This window comes from Camponotus vicinus, unplaced genomic scaffold (genome assembly GCF_025532165.1).
Source record: "Camponotus vicinus isolate PSW18456_S1 unplaced genomic scaffold, iyCamVici1.0 SCAF_13, whole genome shotgun sequence".
Taxonomy (NCBI): domain Eukaryota; kingdom Metazoa; phylum Arthropoda; class Insecta; order Hymenoptera; family Formicidae; genus Camponotus; species Camponotus vicinus.
The window spans coordinates 7,569,971-7,587,620 of NW_028141949.1; the positions used below are offsets into that span (position 1 = coordinate 7,569,971).

General features: G+C 32.1%; 4 protein-coding genes across 4 annotated transcripts; all 4 read right to left on the minus strand.

Annotated features, from left to right (window-relative positions):
* Positions 1–337: 337 nt before the first annotated feature.
* On the minus strand, positions 338–3,388 carry LOC145964090 (uncharacterized). Its single transcript, XM_083086495.1, has 9 exons — positions 3,233–3,388; positions 2,814–2,933; positions 2,582–2,699; positions 1,949–2,225; positions 1,623–1,751; positions 1,444–1,534; positions 1,232–1,368; positions 475–607; positions 338–417 (listed from the first exon to the last, which is right to left on the minus strand). Exons 1-9 carry the CDS (start codon positions 3,386–3,388, stop codon positions 367–369), a joined length of 1,212 nt encoding a protein of 403 aa, XP_082942621.1. The 3' UTR covers positions 338–366.
* Positions 3,389–4,272: 884 nt separating this feature from the next.
* LOC145964101 (odorant receptor 13a-like) lies at positions 4,273–6,945 on the minus strand. Its single transcript, XM_083086510.1, has 9 exons — positions 6,775–6,945; positions 6,305–6,424; positions 6,101–6,218; positions 5,447–5,729; positions 5,143–5,256; positions 4,979–5,069; positions 4,684–4,820; positions 4,384–4,516; positions 4,273–4,323 (listed from the first exon to the last, which is right to left on the minus strand). The coding sequence occupies exons 1-9, from the start codon at positions 6,937–6,939 to the stop codon at positions 4,273–4,275; spliced, it is 1,212 nt and encodes a 403-aa protein (XP_082942636.1). The 5' UTR covers positions 6,940–6,945.
* A 679-nt stretch (positions 6,946–7,624) lies between these two features.
* On the minus strand, positions 7,625–10,149 carry LOC145964089 (odorant receptor 13a-like). Its single transcript, XM_083086494.1, has 9 exons — positions 9,994–10,149; positions 9,556–9,675; positions 9,368–9,485; positions 8,821–9,085; positions 8,596–8,718; positions 8,339–8,429; positions 8,056–8,192; positions 7,757–7,889; positions 7,625–7,675 (listed from the first exon to the last, which is right to left on the minus strand). Exons 1-9 carry the CDS (start codon positions 10,147–10,149, stop codon positions 7,625–7,627), a joined length of 1,194 nt encoding a protein of 397 aa, XP_082942620.1.
* Positions 10,150–16,610: 6,461 nt separating this feature from the next.
* On the minus strand, positions 16,611–17,509 carry LOC145964638 (uncharacterized). The gene is made up of 3 exons (XM_083087614.1): positions 17,345–17,509; positions 16,874–16,993; positions 16,611–16,787 (listed from the first exon to the last, which is right to left on the minus strand). Exons 1-3 carry the CDS (start codon positions 17,507–17,509, stop codon positions 16,611–16,613), a joined length of 462 nt encoding a protein of 153 aa, XP_082943740.1.
* Between the last annotated feature and the right edge of the window lie 141 nt (positions 17,510–17,650).

A 17,650-nucleotide genomic window follows, 5' to 3' on the forward strand; every position in this document is an offset into this window, starting at 1 on the left:
CGTTGCAGCTAGAAAACTTTATCTATTACTATTATCAATGATGACAGTTGCAAGCAATATCCGTTTGCTCGACAATTACGTGAGTTACAGCTGTATAATTAATAAATTAGAACTCGGAGAGGGATTACCTGTGTGAGAAAGATGCGCGACAATCGAAGTATCTAACTTAAACACTTAGATAATCTAAATATTGTTGGCCAGATTAGTATTAATATCTAGGAAAGAAAAGGCATATAATTTAGCTACATAAAATATTTGTATGGAAGAAAGTTTATAATAAGATACATATCTTCTAATGAATGAATGAATTATTAAATCATGTTGGCCGCTAATATGTCTCCTAAATTGTCTATCACGATTACATTTTTATTGCACAGACCGTAGAAGCGTAAAATATGAGAAAGCTGTACGCATTACCTTAAATAAAATTTCATATTATTGAGATAGAAAGAGGGATTTTTCTTGCAAACTCACCGTGTTAAAGGTTACATAGGACAACACGATAAGTTTTCCTGCAGTTATCGTCAGTGGCTTTTTGCTTCTCATCATGATCATTATCAAAAGCTTTTGCGATACTACAGGCATTCTGTACCATTGTAATTTGTATCTGCAAACATAAACTGCGTTATTGTCCATCTATTCTAAAAGATTTCAAGTTAAATATATTTTTGATGGATGCATTGGTGCGAAAGATAAATTGATACTTCATACAGTTTCTACGATATACAGGGTGTCTGATAACTTTGTGCAATCCCGAAGTGTGAAGGTAGATTGGCTTAAATTAAGAAGGAAAGTCCTCTACTGTTTTGCGATATTCGCAATAATTAACGAAAAATTAATTAAAGAAGATCAGCCAATCCATGCGAGTATAAGCGCGCGGCGAGAAAGGCCGTCCCACTGTAACTTGATACTAGGCGCTCGGCGTTTCAGCGTTACGTTTAGTGAGTAAGCTCCGCCCACGGCTTCGCCACGCGCTTATACTCGCATGGATTGGCTGATCTTCTTTAATTAATTTTTCGTTAATTATTGCGAATATCGCAAAACAGTAAAGGATCTTTCTTCTTAATTTGAGCCAATCTACCTTCACACCTCGGGATTGCAAAAAGTTACCAGACATCCTGTATAAATTTAATTTATTCGCGTATCTACACTATCTATATTTGTAACGAACACAATACGATTTATAATCTTTACTGAAAAAAATGTACTCCGGATATTATATCAAACGTACGCGGATTCATGCACCTTTTCGTTGCAGTCTATGATCTTCTGACCTTGCCAATTTTCAAAAAACGTATTAAGCATAAGCGCGTTGAGATAACTAGCGTATGGCAAAAGACGATTGATGTTTTCCTTATTTGTCATTAGCTAGAAATTTTTTTATCACATACATGTGATTGTATATATTTGTGAATTCACACATAGTTATTAAATATAAATTACCTGAAATCCTACGATACTTAACAATGACCCATTAACTACCATGTGTATGAAAAATGGTAATCTGTAGAGTGATTCTATAGCAGTGGCGAATCTAGCGTAATGCGCAGACACGTCAATTTTTTATTATTGATTATTTATGAAAATGATTTGAATTATCACATATACAAGTGTATACTAACTCTATCGCTTCTGTGTGCCTTCGAACGCTGTACACGATATTCGAATAACATTTATTCCGCGCGAATGCCGTTATTAAATTGTTATCAATATCATTGTCTTCAAATTCGAAGGCCCTTTCCAAACGATATCTAAAATTCAATATCGTGCACAAATGTTGAAAAATCGATGCTTTATAATTATGACTACATAAATTTTATTTAAATACATTAAATGAGTACATAAATTTTATTTAAATACATTAAATGAGTACATGAATTTTATTTAAATGAATTTGAGAATCTTGAGAAAAGAGAATTTAATATTTTCGCGGATCCATCAAACTTACCTCAGAGCTGCAAACAATCCACAGCAATGCTGAACGCACGCCAAATACAAGACGTTGAACGCAGTCAGTAATATCGTGTAATATACCTCGCATATGGAGCATTGTATGAGAAGTGGGATGTAGTGCATTTGTAAATCAAGCATGTAGTTGATGCGATAGGTAGATTGTGCCTCCTGCGTCTGATTTGACGCGTCGATCGTTCCAATGGATGTCTCGTAGAAAAATCTAGTTATCAAAGGCGTCAGTGCGAAAATCACGGCATGGCCAACTATAGTACCTGATAGGTATGAAAACATTAAAGAGATTTCTAGACTTTAATAAATGATTATCGTTGGGGGATGGAAATAAAACATATATTTATTATAACGTATCGTTTTATCGATATATTAAAAGATGTTCTACGAGAAGTGAAATATTTAAAAAATTGAATATCGAGTAATTTTCTGGAATTAATTACTACAGAACGTAAGTGCAAAATTACACAAAGTTTTTTAAAAGATATATTTTTAAAATTCTATGTGTAGAGTCCATTAAAAATAAAAAAATACTTTTTCAAATTTACATTTTACGTTTTGCTTCTGATCAGATTTAATTTGTATTATTATTGTTATATTATTGAATTAATGAATTTACCTGCATAAATGTAGCTAAACTTTCGCGCAAATAGTAAGTACGAACGCAAGATTTTAGTTTCCTGGTCCGTCTTCGGAGAACACCAATGCTCTTGTATTTTCATCAGAAGCATCTTGATCTGAAGCTCGAAGTCAATTTAAATACGATGTCACTCGATAACGTTCTATTGTTATCTTAATTGTGCTTCAATTTTTTAATTAAAATGACGAAAGCACCGCCTTTATTTACACACCTTAGGTAATTTATAAACTGTGTAGATCAATTTAAACGTTGATGTTATGGAGTAAAATAGCATCGACAGACAGTCGAACACTTCGAAAAAATCAGGCCAGACTTTGAACAAACATAGCAGCTGTGTTTGCCACAAATATATTAGAATTTCGGAGATTAATATAATTTCGATTTCGTACAGTAATGTGTACAAAGTGTAAAAAATCGTCGCATTTCCTCGGTTGAATTTTTAATTCCCATTTCATATAAAAATATTTAAAAAAGAAAAAAATTATCTCTCGCGCAAAATATTACAAGGAAGCTGAAGTGCACATTTATTTGAGAAAATTGCGACTGATATTTTTTTACAATCTGTGCACAATTCTTTGAAATAATGAAACACTCGCCCCTTCTTTTTTCTTTTTTTTTCTCCCGATGTACCTCGAATATCATCACGGATACGAATAGAAACGTAAATCCGATGTACATCGCGCAACGTTTACGTAGCTCTTGAAAGGGCCATACACCACAAATAGTTAACAGAATGCGGAGATTGTTGTAGTTCGACTGACAGAAGAAATCGTTGACATTACACATGTTACTCTTTTTTGCCGCTGACAGTTTGATGCGAGTGAAATTCATTTAACTTATGCGGAGGTCTGGATTAGGTTTGTCTCTCATAAAAAATTCCGTTTAATGTTGATTGCCATGTGTATGCGACATGCACATGTTGTCAACACATTCGCGCTGGGAAACAAGCTGTTAGGGGCTATTTGCGATCGATTGCGAAATTATGTGCAGTTGGCTATATTTAAAGGTATCGAGGATTAAAGTATTTCTTTTGCAGATTGCGAAACAATACAAACATTGATTGCATTAAATAAAAGACAGAATTTTGAGATTAAAAGGAACTCTTATCGATTCTCTCTATATCTTGGTACCGTTGCAAGTAGATTTTCAATAAACTCTATGAAAGAGAATCGTATGAATTGAAAATTATAGAAAAGATTATTCTACAAATTTCTTTTAGCAGATTTTAATTTTTCTCATGCCTTGAAAGAAATGACATCGTGTGATAAAAGTGAAAAGTATTTCAATTAGTTTATTTTATTGCTGTTAATAAAAGTTTTCGAGTCTATTGCATGCAGTCTTAGTTATTCAAGTATTACATCTTCTACATGTGACTTATATAGTTTCATCATGAATTATTGCTAAATATTAATATTATTTATTAAAATTTTATAACTTATAAAAAAATTACTGATAAATAGTAATAGTAATTATGAAAAATTGCTCATGTCAATAAATATTTGTATGACAATTTTCAAAAAGTTAAATTAGTTTCTTGTTTTAAAAAAACTTTTTTTATTGGAAAAATTATATAACAATTGTTTCAGGATTTTATTAAATTATTTACATAAACTGTAATATCTCCTCAGTTATTAAAGCATTAATATAAATATGAATTGTATTTGAAATGTTTATTGTAGAGAGCGCAATAGCATGAAGTATGATGATGATGTGCGTATTACCTTAAACAATTTCTTTTATTATTATAAAGCACGTGTTTTGCATGAAATAATTATACTTACCGCGTTAAAAGTTATGTATGACAATGCGAAGAGTTTACCAATAGTGAGTTTCAATGGTTTTTTACTTGTCATCATTATCATTATAAGAAGCTTTTGTGTCGCTATTGGCATATTGTACCATTTTGTGTTATATCTGCAAATTTCGCAAGATTTCCATGGTTTATTCCATGTATTTATTTATAATTCCATATATTTATTTGACGACTTTACTATACATTTTTACATTTTCATTGCAGTCTGAGGCGCGATTTTATAAAAAAATATTATAAAAGCTATTACTAGATGTTGTATAAAACGTACACGGATTGAAATACTTTCTCGCTGGAATCTATGATTTTTTGACCTTGCCAATTTTCAAAAAATACATTGATTAATAATCCATTCATATAACTATAATGTTTTATAAAATTATTTATATTTTCCGTGTTTGTTATCATCTAAAAAAAGATAGCATAATATGAATAATATATATATGATAATATTATATATTCAATTTTAAATTAATTGTATTGTATAATTTATATTAAATAATTTTTGTGCATGATGTAAAATTATATGTAAAACGTGTCATAGAAATTTCATCAAACGTATATACCTGAAATCCTACAACGCTTAAACATATTACAAGAGACCCCACGTGTACAAAGAAAGGTAAGGTGTATATCGATTCCATAATAGCAATAAATCTAATGCGTGAAGATATTATTTGAGATTATTATTATTCGATCGAAATATTAATACCTATTTAAATATACTCACTGCATCGTTTCGGTGTGTTTTCGAATACAGTATACGATATTTGAATAAGATGTATTCTGTGTTAATATCAAACCACCATTGTTTTCGAAGTCGAATGCATTCTCTAATCTATATCTGAAATTTAATATTGTCCAAGTATTTAAAAAATACATTAACAAAATTTAAATAAAATTTTCTTTGGTTTAAAGCAAATACTTTGTTGCAAATAAACATTTGATTATTCATGCACATAATATGTACAATTTTCGCAAGATGTCGTACATCTGTGATTTTATAATGCAAGATTCATTATATGTATATTTACCTCAAGCTTTCGAATAATCCACAACAGTATTCAACCAATGTTACATACAGGATATCAAATGTAGCTATTAGGAACACATAAGACATTTCGCATACAGCCGTATGTATGAAAATTGGAACGTAATATGTGTCTACATCGATCATATAATTTATGGGATAAGATATTCCCGTTTGGATTCCTTGCGTTGTATTTGACGACGTATCCTTCTCTTTGGGTTTTGTGTTGATAAGCTTGGTCAATAATGTTACAGATTGGAACATGATGGCGTGACCGACTAACAAAGCTAATTTATATAAAACGCCAAATTTTTATGATTATTATTGAATAAATATACCATTATTATAAAAAGTCGAATGCCTTTTGAAAAATATCGATAATTATTATAAATTATATATGTGTCAATAATTATTATAAATTATATATGTATGTATATATATGTATATGTATAAGTACAGAAAAACAATAATAAAGATTTAAATAGATTTTCATATATAAATATATTTTACATAAACTTTAAAATTATTTAGAAGACTGAAATTATATAAAAATCTATTTAAATCTATTTAAAAAGCTATTTAAATTTTTATTATAGCAATTAAATTTTTATATTGTTTTTCTGCACTATATTATTGTGCACTGCACTATTAAACTCACTTATATAAATATATCCAAATTTTCGTCCATATAACCCGTGCGAATTATATATTTTAGTCTCCTCATCCAACTTTGAGGAAAGACAATATTCTTGCATATTTATTAGAAGTAGTTTTATCTATACAAGGAAAATTTACGATCAAAAACCATATATGTTACTATCTGTACTTTTATTATTAGCATTCATCACTTTTGTTTACCTACTTTTGGTAACGTATATACTGCATAAATCATTTTAACTATGGTCACTATACCGAGAAATAATATTGGCAGGGCATCGATTAGTTCAAAGGTATCATGCCAAATACCCATTAATCCTAATATCTATATTTCTCATGTGTTTATATCAAGCAAATGTATAATAATCATATATAACACATTGTAATAACATGTAATGTTAATTGAACATGACAATATAATTTACAATCGGACAATTAACATTACATGTTAATTGTCCGATTGTAAATTATGTTGTTAAATATATTTAAAATAGAATATATAATCGATATGTAAATCTATCTATACATATATTCTAGTATAAATGTCGTTAATTAGCAGTATAATTATTACTGTAATATTTAAATTCAATAATTTTTGATAGACAGTAGACATAAGCAAAAATTATAAAGTATACAAAATTTGAAAATGTGACAAAACATTTGTCTTTAATTTACCTCAAATGTAAATCCAGATCCGAGTACGAGTATCATTGCGAGGTATATCACCCAGCGTCTTCTTAACGTATGAAAAGGCCATAGACCGCTAATACTTAGTATCAGGCGAATAACGTCGTAATGCGAATTTTTAAAGAATTGGTCAAATTGGTCGATATTATCCATGCTGTCTTTTATCTATCGCTGCTATTGCAAGAATGACGCATAGATAGCAAATATCTCATCAAAAATTCTGTTTAACTTTGATTGTCGCAGACAATCAATAGGTAGTCTGTATTAAGAATTCGGCTTAAAATGCAATTGCCGTACATCACGCAAAACGCGTGTCACTAACATATTTGTGCCACAAGACCGATATAGACTATTCAAGACTAATTCTTAAAATTGCAAAATCATGTTTGTAAATTACGTAATTATACAAGAGACATAATCCAAATGACTATTTGGATTGAAATTATTGTCGTAGTGTATTTGACTCAAATAAAAGAGACATGAAAATTTTACTTATATGTAGAAAAAGTCACATTATATATATGAGTCGAAATAGTACAATCGTTTAATGCTGATTGCTTTGAAGAATAATGCTTTTTCTTTCATAGAGAGGATATTTAGGTTTTTATTGTTGAAGATTTCCTGGATGTTCGTTAGTCACGACAACTAAACATGTTTTATCAGAATCGAAGCGCATAAGTTAATCCTAATTTATAATTGTTTTTGCATAAATATATTTTATCCTTACTTAGACAACATAATGTTAAACATTCTTATAGAATCCAATAATAATATTATACTTATATAATCCTCTTATATAATCCAATAATAATATTATACCTCTCCAAAAAATTTCCAATTATTGTACAGATCTAAAGACGGTGAAATACGAAGCAGACGCACGCACAATCTAGAAAATGGAAATTCGCAAAATATTCTGGTCAATAAATAGAAAAATTGTTATGTAGATTAAATTGAATATATATTTTACCGCACTGAAACTCGGAAGAGAAAGGACCATGATTTTACCAACAGTTAACGTGCAAGGTAAAGTGCTTCTTAGCATCATTACGTTCAAAAGTTTTCTGGATTTCGGTGGTGATTCGTACCATTCGCCTCGATAGCTAATATTAAGACGTACAAAATTTGTATTTTAATATTAAAAATCTTATTAATACATTTTTTAAATTGAAATGAGAACTTTTTACATTTTATTTATTCTTTTACTGTTGCATTTAATTGTGACATTAAAAAACTTTTTATGAACGGAAATTTTACATTCTGGCTTACATCGATGTGTATACACGACTGCTATGATCAATCACTTGTTGTCCTAACCAGCATGCGATGTATAAATGCAGTAATTGAGCAGTTATGTAACCACCATGTCGAAGGGCGAGTTCTGGAGTGAGGCTATCAATGGATGCCTAAAAGTTTCGAAGCGATTTTAACCATAACTAGAACTTACAAAATCGCACATTATGTTATCACAACGTGCTCACAATATATATATAAATATATATATATATATATATATATATATATATATATTTCTTTTTTTCTCAGCACCAACCTGTAGAGCTGACAAACTCATAACCCCTATAATTAAACCGACTTCTATGAAAAACGCTTTTGAATAAGCAGTTTCCAAAAGGTTGGCGAACCTTATTCAAAGAAAAGTTTTAATAATTATCTCTTTTTAATATATATAAATTGAGAAGTTTTAAATTCTCCTTTATTATCGAACGATTACTAATAATTAATTACTGATTAAATACTAATTAATTAATTACTAATTAATTATTAATTATTAATTATTCAATTACTAACTGCAAGGCATCTTCGTGTTTTCGAATGCAGTAAGCAAAATTCTTGTAAATCTTATCATCTTCCTCGAGCATAGCGAGTTCTTTATCCTGTTCGATAGATTTCCGTATATGCTCCAGTCGATATCTAATAAACGAAATAAAGAAAAAATTCATCATTCATTTTCAAAGAAATTCAGAAAGGAAGAAATTCATTTTGCCTAGTCAATTTATATTATCAAATACGTACCTGACGATTGAAAACAGTGCGCAGCAATGTTGTACCAGAATAGCCACGTAGCTATCGGATGCGACTATGATAGTCAGCCGAATGGCGGTGGCTAAATAATTATGAATCAGCACGGGATAATAATACTTATCGAGATCTACGAAATATTCGACATGGTATGGAAATCCTACTGGTCGCGTCGAATAGTTGGAAACCACGTTTTTGTCGATAATCTTCGGAATTATCGCCATTAACGGAAATAGGCTGCCGAATGCATACATGCCACCTATATTTAAGCAATGCTTAGAAAAAAATTATGTTCGGATTTTTAACGCACTAAAAATTAAATTAAGAGCATTTGAAAATAATCCTTCTGAGAAATAAATTATATTTGAAGCATATATTTAAATTAATTTTTAATAAGTATCTCAATTTTTTTGACAATTATTACATGAGTCTGCGCATAAAAATTAATTGTTATTAGTTTAACTATCAGCGAAGCTTTTTTCATTGTGATTGTGCTATTAATTTCAAAACACAATGTAATAGTGATTTCCATATATCTTACTAGCATAGCCGATTGTTATGCTTCTTCCAGTTTCCGCAAATTTATACAGAATTTCGAATTCGCTTTGGATAGTCCACGATTGCCAGTCCCTTTGTATATTTATAAGAAGTATTTTGATCTATGGCTTGAAATTTCATTCATTTAGAAACGTGAAATTAGCGCGTTTAATATACCGATTGTATGCATACCTTTCTCATATTGCATATTAAATTTATCACTTTAACGATGCAAACAACATCTACTATGAGGGGTGGTATACATTCAAGCGTTGCGATTAAATCGTCACGTAATGTTACTAAAGCGAATACCTTGAATTCAATAATTTGTGTCAAGATCAAGAAAAGATATCGATGCAAAACGTACATTTTACGAAAAATATAAACGCAGAATTAATTTAATAATTTTCAACATAACCCTTTTAAATAAATTAATAAAATTTAAATTTATTAATAATAAAATTAATTAATAAAATTATATGCTTTGTATAAATCTACATATATATATTTTTTGTAAAAATATCTTTACGATATGTCAATGAAATAATAGAAAATATTTTCCTCCACAAATATATAAAAATGATTTGCGGGTGATTATAAACTAGAATCACAGCAGAATAGAATGATTACCTGTGTGATGGCTTGCGTTATACCAAGAAACGACATCGTAACGAAGATAACTCGCCTATGTCTATCCTGTTGAAAAGGCCACTGTCCCAGTAATGAAAGCAGCACACGATTAAGTCTATATAATCGAGACTGAAAGATATCACTCGGTGAATCCATCTTCAGCACTGGTTGGAGACTACTGTATCGCCGACATTGCCTCACGATTTTTCAGATTAATAAAAAATTCTCTCACAGATGAAAAATAATGGATATAGCGAGCGAAATATAATCACGAGAAAAATTGCCAACGCTTATATACCGAATTGACGATTCTACTAGATGAAAGGTTTGAAGCGATCGAACACTAATCATAGGGATATCTGTAATGCTCTTTTATGATTGATTTTATACAGTTATGATGTTATAGTCCGTACTTACATTTTGTAATAAGAATTTTGGTATTATCGGTATATTGTCGAGTTCAACGCATCACAACTATGACTATATTTCATTGAATCATGATTATTATCTTAGAAATCTAGCGTTAGAAACATGGTAATGTTTTATCAAAATAATAAGATACACGCATATGTTAATATGCTTCGGTTATTTTATCATAAATGTGAGTAGAACTTTATTTATCATTATTTAAATAACAGAGTATTATACATATTTTTACATCGACAATTTTACACCTTTCAGAAAAGAAATTTTCAAAATTTTATACTTTATTGTACAGATTGTAGGACTGTAAAATACGAAGCAGATGCACGTACGACCTGGAAAAGTATTTTTGTTAAAAGGAAGATCATTATATAAAGTAAATCATGATATCTCTTATCGCGCTGAAACTGGGAAGAGAAAGGACCATGATTTTTCCAACAGTCAATGTATAAGGTGAGATGCTCCTCAACATTATCATGTTTAAAAGTTTTTTAGACTTGGATGATGATTCATACCATTTGCCTCGATAACTAATGTTAAAAATTTTATTAATATTGTGATTTATTTCTGTTACATTATTATATATTTCTAATTTGCATCTTAAAAAATTTAGTAGACAGAAAATCTATATTCCGGCTTACATTGCTGTATATACATGATCGCTATGATCGATTATTTGTTGCCCTAACCAACATACAGTAAATAAGTGTATTAATTGAGCCATTATATATCCGCCATGTCGAACAGCGACCTGTGGTGTGAGGGTATCATTGGTCGCCTATATGTTTCGAAACGGATGGAATTTAATAAATAAATTCACAAAATTGCGCGGATTTATACAGGGTGTCTGATAACTTTTTGCAATCCCGAAGTGTGAAGGTACATTAGCTTAAATTAAAAAGAAAGGTCCTCTACTGTTTTGCGATATTCGCAATAATTAACGAAAAATTAATTGAAAATGATCAGCCAATCCGTGCGAGTATAAGCGCGCGGCGAGAAAGACCGTCCCACTGTAACTTGATACTAGGCGCGCGGCGTTTCAGCGTTATATTTAGTGAGTAAGCTCCGCCCACCATTTCGTCGAGTGCCTAGTATCAAGTTACAGTAGGACGGCCTTTCTCGCCGCGCGCTTATACTCGCACGGATTGGCTGAACTTCTTTAATTAATTTTTCGTTAATTATTGCAAATATCGTAAAACAGTAGATCTTCCTTCTTAATTTGAACCAATCTACCTTCACACTTCGGGATCGCGAAAAGTTTTCAGACACCCTGTATATTTACCTCAAGCTTTCGAATAATCCACAACAGTATTCAACCAATGTTACATACAGGATATCGAATGTAGCTATTAGAAACACATAAGACATTTCGCATACAGCCGTATGTATGAAAATTGAAACGTAATATGTGTCTACATGGATCATATAATTTACGGGATAAGATATTCCCGTTTGGATTCCTTGCGTTGTATTTGACGACGTATCCTTCTCTTTGGATTTTGTGTTGATAAACTTGGTCAATAATGTTACAGATTGGAACATGATGACGTGACTGACTAGCAAAGCTAATTTATATAAAACGTCAAATTTTTGATGATTATTATCGAATAAATATATTATTATTATAAAAAGTCGAATGCCTTTTCAAAAATATCGATAATTATTATAAATTATATATGTATGTATGTATATATATGTATGTGTATAAGTACAGAAAAACAATAATAAAGATTTAAATAGATTTTTTTTTTTTTTTGAAGAAACGAAAAGGGAGGCCGACCCACGCAGAGCATCTCGGAAGACAAAGGGCTAACAGTTTCGAATCGATAGTTGACTCGTTTAAGAGGAAGAGGGAAGAAGAGGAAGACAGGATAAGAGCAGAGAAGGAACTCCTTGAAAAGTTTCAAAAAACAAGAGCGGTGAGCAGGTCACCCCCAACTAAAAGAATAGAAAAAGCAGCAGATGCAGAAAGGACGCAAGAGGAGAAGAGTATAAAAAACGAAGAAGGGCTAGACATGGACAAAATAGATAAATTAATGGAAATTATACTAACAATTAAGAATGATACAGAAGAGATAAAAAAAAGAAAATAAGATAATAAGACTAGAATTACAAGACTTAAGAGATGAATGGAAAAAGAAACAAGAGGAGTGGGAGAGAGAAAGGGGGATAATGGAAAACAGATTGAAGGAACTGGAAACCAAAGAAGAACAATTAGAGAAGAAAATGACAAGAATGATACAACTGGAAGAGAAAGAGGAGGCAAGAGAGAGAAGAGAAAGAAGGAACAATATCACTCTGAAAGGAGAGGATTTACCGAGAGAAGGTTCACCCAAGAGAACGACAGAACATATAATGAGACACGAACTGCAGGTAGAGGCGGACGTGGAGGACGCGTACTGGATAAGAAGAGAGCAGCGAGGAGGAATGCTTATAGCGAAACTAAAAAGCTGGCAACAGAAAAAAGAAATACTGGCAAAGAAAAGTAAGTTGAAAGGTAAGAAACTGTACATTGACAACGACTTAACAAAGAAGGAAAGAGATGTGCAAAAAAGATAGCAGAAATTGCGAAAATGAAGAGAGAGCGAGGAGACCAAGTGAAGATAGGCTACAAGAAACTAATGGTCAACGAAAGAACTTTCATATGGAAGGAAGAGGAAGGACTGAGAGAGTTTTTTCAGAACAGGCAAAGTCCTGCAAACCCAATAAAACAATAACGGCCTGGCATAATATAAATGAATGCAAAGTCGGTAAGGAAATACAAATAGAGATTAAGGCAATGTTTTGGAACACGGCAGGAATCGCAAAAAAAGACGAAGAGTTTTGGAACTATGTACGAGAATTTGACATAATTAACTTCACGGAAACATGGATAGAAGAGAAAGGATGGAAAAAAATGGAAGCCCTGATGCCAAAAGAATACAACTGGGTAATACAGTACGCAGTAAGAGACAAAAAGAAGGGCAGAGGAGCAGGAGGTATGATAACAGGAGTGAAGAAAAACATCAGGATGGAAGAAGTACAAATAGAAACACAAGGAATAATCAGTTACAGTGTAGAAATCAACGGAGAAAAATGGAAAATTATCTCAATCTACAATAGAGAAGGAAAGAAGAAGACACTAGAGGAACTGGAAGAAATAATTGAAGGTGAAGGATGGAAGAAAATGATAGTGGGAGGAGATTTCAACGCTAGAACAGCAGAGAAAGGAGAACTAGTATGGGATGGAGAAGAAGAAGGAAGTAAGAGGTACTCGAAGGATAAAATAAGGAACAAACAAGGAATTGACCTATTGGAAAAAATAGAGAAGATGGGACTAGGTTTACTAAATGGAAACAAGGAAGGCGACGATCAGGGAGAATGGACATTCACAGGAGCAAAAGGAAGTTCAGTAATAGACTATGCAATTTGCAATGCGGAAACATGGGAAGAAATAAAAAACTTCAGGATAGGAGAAAGGACAGAATCAGACCACCAACCGTTAGAGATAGAACTGAAGGCGACAACAGAGGAGACAAGAAATAGAGAAGAAGTAAAAGAGATAGAGATAGAAGATTGGACAGAAGAGGGAATAAGAATATACCAAGAAAATCTCAAGAAGAGGAAAGCATGAAAAGAAGAAATCCAAGAAGAATGGGAAGAACTGGCAGAAGAAATCCGAAAAGCAATAAACAAAAAGAAGGGCAAGAACAAAACGCAAAATATAGGAAAGAAACCTTGGTGGGACAAGGACTGCAGAAACAGCAAAACGAAACTGAATCGATCTCTCAGACAAAAGGAAACATAGAGAGAACAGAATACATAGAAGAAAAACAAAGACACAATAAGCTCTGCGAAACGAAAAAGAAAGAAGAAAGAGAGAGAGAGCAGACCAAAATCGCAGAGATACAAAATGAAACAGAAATATGGAGATACATAAAGAAGGAGAGAGGTCGACGAGAAAAGCCAGATGACAGCATTGAGGAACAACAATGGAAAAGACACTTTATGGAATTACTGGAGGGAAGAGAAACGAGAGGAAACAACGATACACGAAACGAGCAAGAAGCAGGAGACAACCATGAAGTACCACGAGAGGAAGAAACAAAGGAAGAGGGAGAGGGAATCACAGAAGAAGAGATGGAAAACGCAGTAAGAAGAATCAAGAAAAAGAAAGCAACAGGTGAAGATAGACTCAAAAACGAAGTGTGGATAAACGCAGACGAGGAAACAAAAGAAAAACTGAGAAAAATAATAGGAAAAATATGGAACGAAGAGAAACTGCCAAGAGGATGGAAAGTAGGCATAATATACCCAATACACAAAAAAGGAGACAGGAAAGAAGTGAAAAACTACAGAGGAGTAACATTACTAGACACGGCGTACAAAATCTATGCAATAATCCTGGAAGAAAAACTGAGGAAGGAAGTTGAAAGACTAAAGCTGCTCCCAGAAACGCAAGCAGGTTTCAGAAAAAGGAGAAGTAGACAACATATTTGCACTGAAAATAATAGCAGAAAAAACGATAACGAAAAAGAAGGGAAAACTCTACGTCTTCTTTGCAGACTTGAAGGCAGCGTTCGATAAGGTAAACAGAAAGAAGCTATGGACAGTTCTGGAGGAACGCGGTATAAATAGGAAACTAATCGACAGAATAAAAGATATTTATGAGGAAACGATCAACAGAGTAATCGTAGAAGACAAATGCACAGAAGAGTTCTGGACAGAGGGAGGGCTGAGGCAAGGATGTCCATTGAGCCCACTCCTGTTCATAACATTTATCGCGGACGTGGAGGACTTTCTAAAGAAAAGGCAGAATGGAGGCGTGAAACTGGGAAGAAGGAGAATATATATTTTGGCGTACGCAGACGACCTAGCGATGATGGCGGAAACGGAAAGAGAAATGAAGAAAATGCTGAAAAGCCTAGAAAGATATTTAGAGGAAAAGGAACTGACTTTAAATGCAGATAAATAAAAAATGTTGGTTTTTTGTAAGAAAGAGAGAATTAAGCAAGAAAGGAACTGGAAATGGAAGGATAACAAGATAGAAGAAGTCAAGGAGTTCAAATATCTGGGATTTACATTTAAGAAATGCAACACCGATGAAGCATACATAAAAGATATAGTAAGAAAAGCAGCAGCAGCCATGGCACAGATTTGGGGGATAGGTGAAAGGAAATTTGGAGGAGACTTCGACAGGAGAATGATGATGTTTAATGTCATGGTCAAAAGCATACTCTTATACGGAGTCGAAATATGGGGATGGAAGGAATGGAAGGAGATTGAAGCACTTCAAGAAAGATACATAAGATGGATACTAGGCTTAGATAGATGCACGCCAGGCTATATAATCAGAGAAGAAACAAAGATAGAACAAATCAGTATAGAAGCTGGAGGAAGAGCACTAAAATACCAAGAAAAAATAAAAGGAATGACTGACAACGAAATACTGAGAGAATGCAGAAGTGAAATTAGCAATATAGAATGGGAGGGGACACAATGGGGCAGAAGGATGCAGACGTTTTACGAGGAGGGTAGATTAAACCAGTGGACAAGAGAAGCAAGAGAGGAACAGGGAAAATACACGACAGAAGAATGGACAACCAACTACAAAGAGAAAAAATTGGAAGAGAGAGAAAGGAAGATGGAGAGATCGAAATCAACGAAAGAATACAACAGGTGGAAAACAAGTGAAAGAGCGAAATATTTGGAGTGGAAAGGAAAAGGCACAAAGATGAAAACAATCGCAAGATTCAGATGCGGAAACGAATGGAAAGGTAATAGATACTGGGAGGAGGAAGGCAAGAAAATGTGCAGGTTGTGTGAAGAAAGAGAGAAATCATGGCATCATATACTAAGAGAATGCCCGGAATCAAGAGCAGCCAATCCGAGCGAAGAATTTATAATGGCAGAAGACGGAAAAGGAATAGAATGGATGCTGAAGTTGTGCAATAAAAGGAAAGAGAGAGAAAAACTGAAGAGACAAGAAATAAGTGTATAAATTAATATAGAAAAGGTGTAGATGTAAAACATGATTTAAGCAAAACACAGAACATGTATCCCGAGAAGGGAATCATTATCCTAAATAAATAAATAAATATATTTTTTTGTATAAATATATTTTATATAAATTTTAAAATTATTTAGAAGACTGAATTTATATAAAAATCTATTTAAATCTATTTAAAAAGCTATTTAAATTTTTATTATAGCTATTAAATTTTTATATTGTTTTTCTGCACTATATTATTGTGCACTGCACTATTAAACTCACTTATATAAATATATCCAAATTTTCGTCCATATAACCCGTGCGAATTATATATTTTAGTCTCCTCATCCAACTTTGAGGAAAGACAATATTCTTGCATATTTATTAGAAGTAGTTTTATCTATACAAGGAAAATTTACGATCAAAAACCATATATGTTACTATCTGTACTTTTATTATTAGCATTCATCACTTTTGTTTACCTACTTTTGGTAACGTATATACTGCATAAATCATTTTAACTATGGTCACTATACCGAGAAATAATATTGGCAGGACATCGATTAGTTCAAAGGTATCATGCCAAATACCCATTAATCCTAATATCTATATTTCTCATGTGATTTATATCAAGCAAATGTATAATAATCATATATAACACATTGTAATAACATGTAATGTTAATTGAACATGACAATATAATTTACAATCGGACAATTAACATTACATGTTAATTGTCCGATTGTAAATTATGTTGTCAAGTATATTTAAAATAGATTATAAAATCGATATGTAAATCTATCTATACATATATTCTAGTATAAATGTCGTTAATTAGCAGTATAATTATTACTGTAATATTTAAATTCAATAATTTTTGATAGACAGTAGACATAAGCAAAAATTAAAAAGTGTACAAAACTTGAAAATGTGACAAAACATTTGTCTTTAATTTACCTCAAATGTAAATCCAGATCCGAGTACGAGTATCATTGCGAGGTATATCACCCAGCGTCCTTTTAACGTATGAAAAGGCCATAGACCGCTAATACTTAGTATCAGGCGAATAACGTCGTAATGCGAATTTTTGAAGAATTGGTCAAATTGGTCGATATTATCCATGCTGTCTTTTATCTATCGCTGCTATTGCAAGAATGACGCATAGATTGCAAATATCTCATCAAGAATCTTGTTTAACTTCGATTGTCGCAGACAATTAATAGGTAGTCTATATCAATAATTCCGCTTAAATTGCAATTGCCG

What these genes read in the sequence shown, in the direction of transcription:
- LOC145964101 (XM_083086510.1), bottom strand. Translation starts at nt 6,939, where the DNA reads ATGGATAATATCGACCAATTTGACCAATTCTTTAAAAATTCGCATTAC. An exon ending in CAGTATATACGTTACCAAAA is followed by an intron (nt 6,219 to 6,304) that starts GTAGGTAAACAA and finishes TTCCTTGTATAG; the next exon opens with ATAAAACTACTTCTAATAAA. An exon ending in ATTTGGATATATTTATATAA is followed by an intron (nt 5,730 to 6,100) that starts GTGAGTTTAATA and finishes TATATAAATTAG; the next exon opens with CTTTGTTAGTCGGTCACGCC.
- LOC145964638 (XM_083087614.1), bottom strand. Translation starts at nt 17,509, where the DNA reads ATGGATAATATCGACCAATTTGACCAATTCTTCAAAAATTCGCATTAC. An exon ending in GATCTGGATTTACATTTGAG is followed by an intron (nt 16,994 to 17,344) that starts GTAAATTAAAGA and finishes TGAGAAATATAG; the next exon opens with ATATTAGGATTAATGGGTAT. An exon ending in CAGTATATACGTTACCAAAA is followed by an intron (nt 16,788 to 16,873) that starts GTAGGTAAACAA and finishes TTCCTTGTATAG; the next exon opens with ATAAAACTACTTCTAATAAA.
- LOC145964089 (XM_083086494.1), bottom strand. Translation starts at nt 10,149, where the DNA reads ATGGATTCACCGAGTGATATCTTTCAGTCTCGATTATATAGACTTAAT. An exon ending in TAACGCAAGCCATCACACAG is followed by an intron (nt 9,676 to 9,993) that starts GTAATCATTCTA and finishes ATTGAATTCAAG; the next exon opens with GTATTCGCTTTAGTAACATT. An exon ending in CTCTTCCGAGTTTCAGTGCG is followed by an intron (nt 7,676 to 7,756) that starts GTAAAATATATA and finishes TCCATTTTCTAG; the next exon opens with ATTGTGCGTGCGTCTGCTTC.
- LOC145964090 (XM_083086495.1), bottom strand. Translation starts at nt 3,388, where the DNA reads ATGTGTAATGTCAACGATTTCTTCTGTCAGTCGAACTACAACAATCTC. An exon ending in TATCCGTGATGATATTCGAG is followed by an intron (nt 2,934 to 3,232) that starts GTACATCGGGAG and finishes TGGCAAACACAG; the next exon opens with CTGCTATGTTTGTTCAAAGT. An exon ending in GTTTAGCTACATTTATGCAG is followed by an intron (nt 2,226 to 2,581) that starts GTAAATTCATTA and finishes CATACCTATCAG; the next exon opens with GTACTATAGTTGGCCATGCC.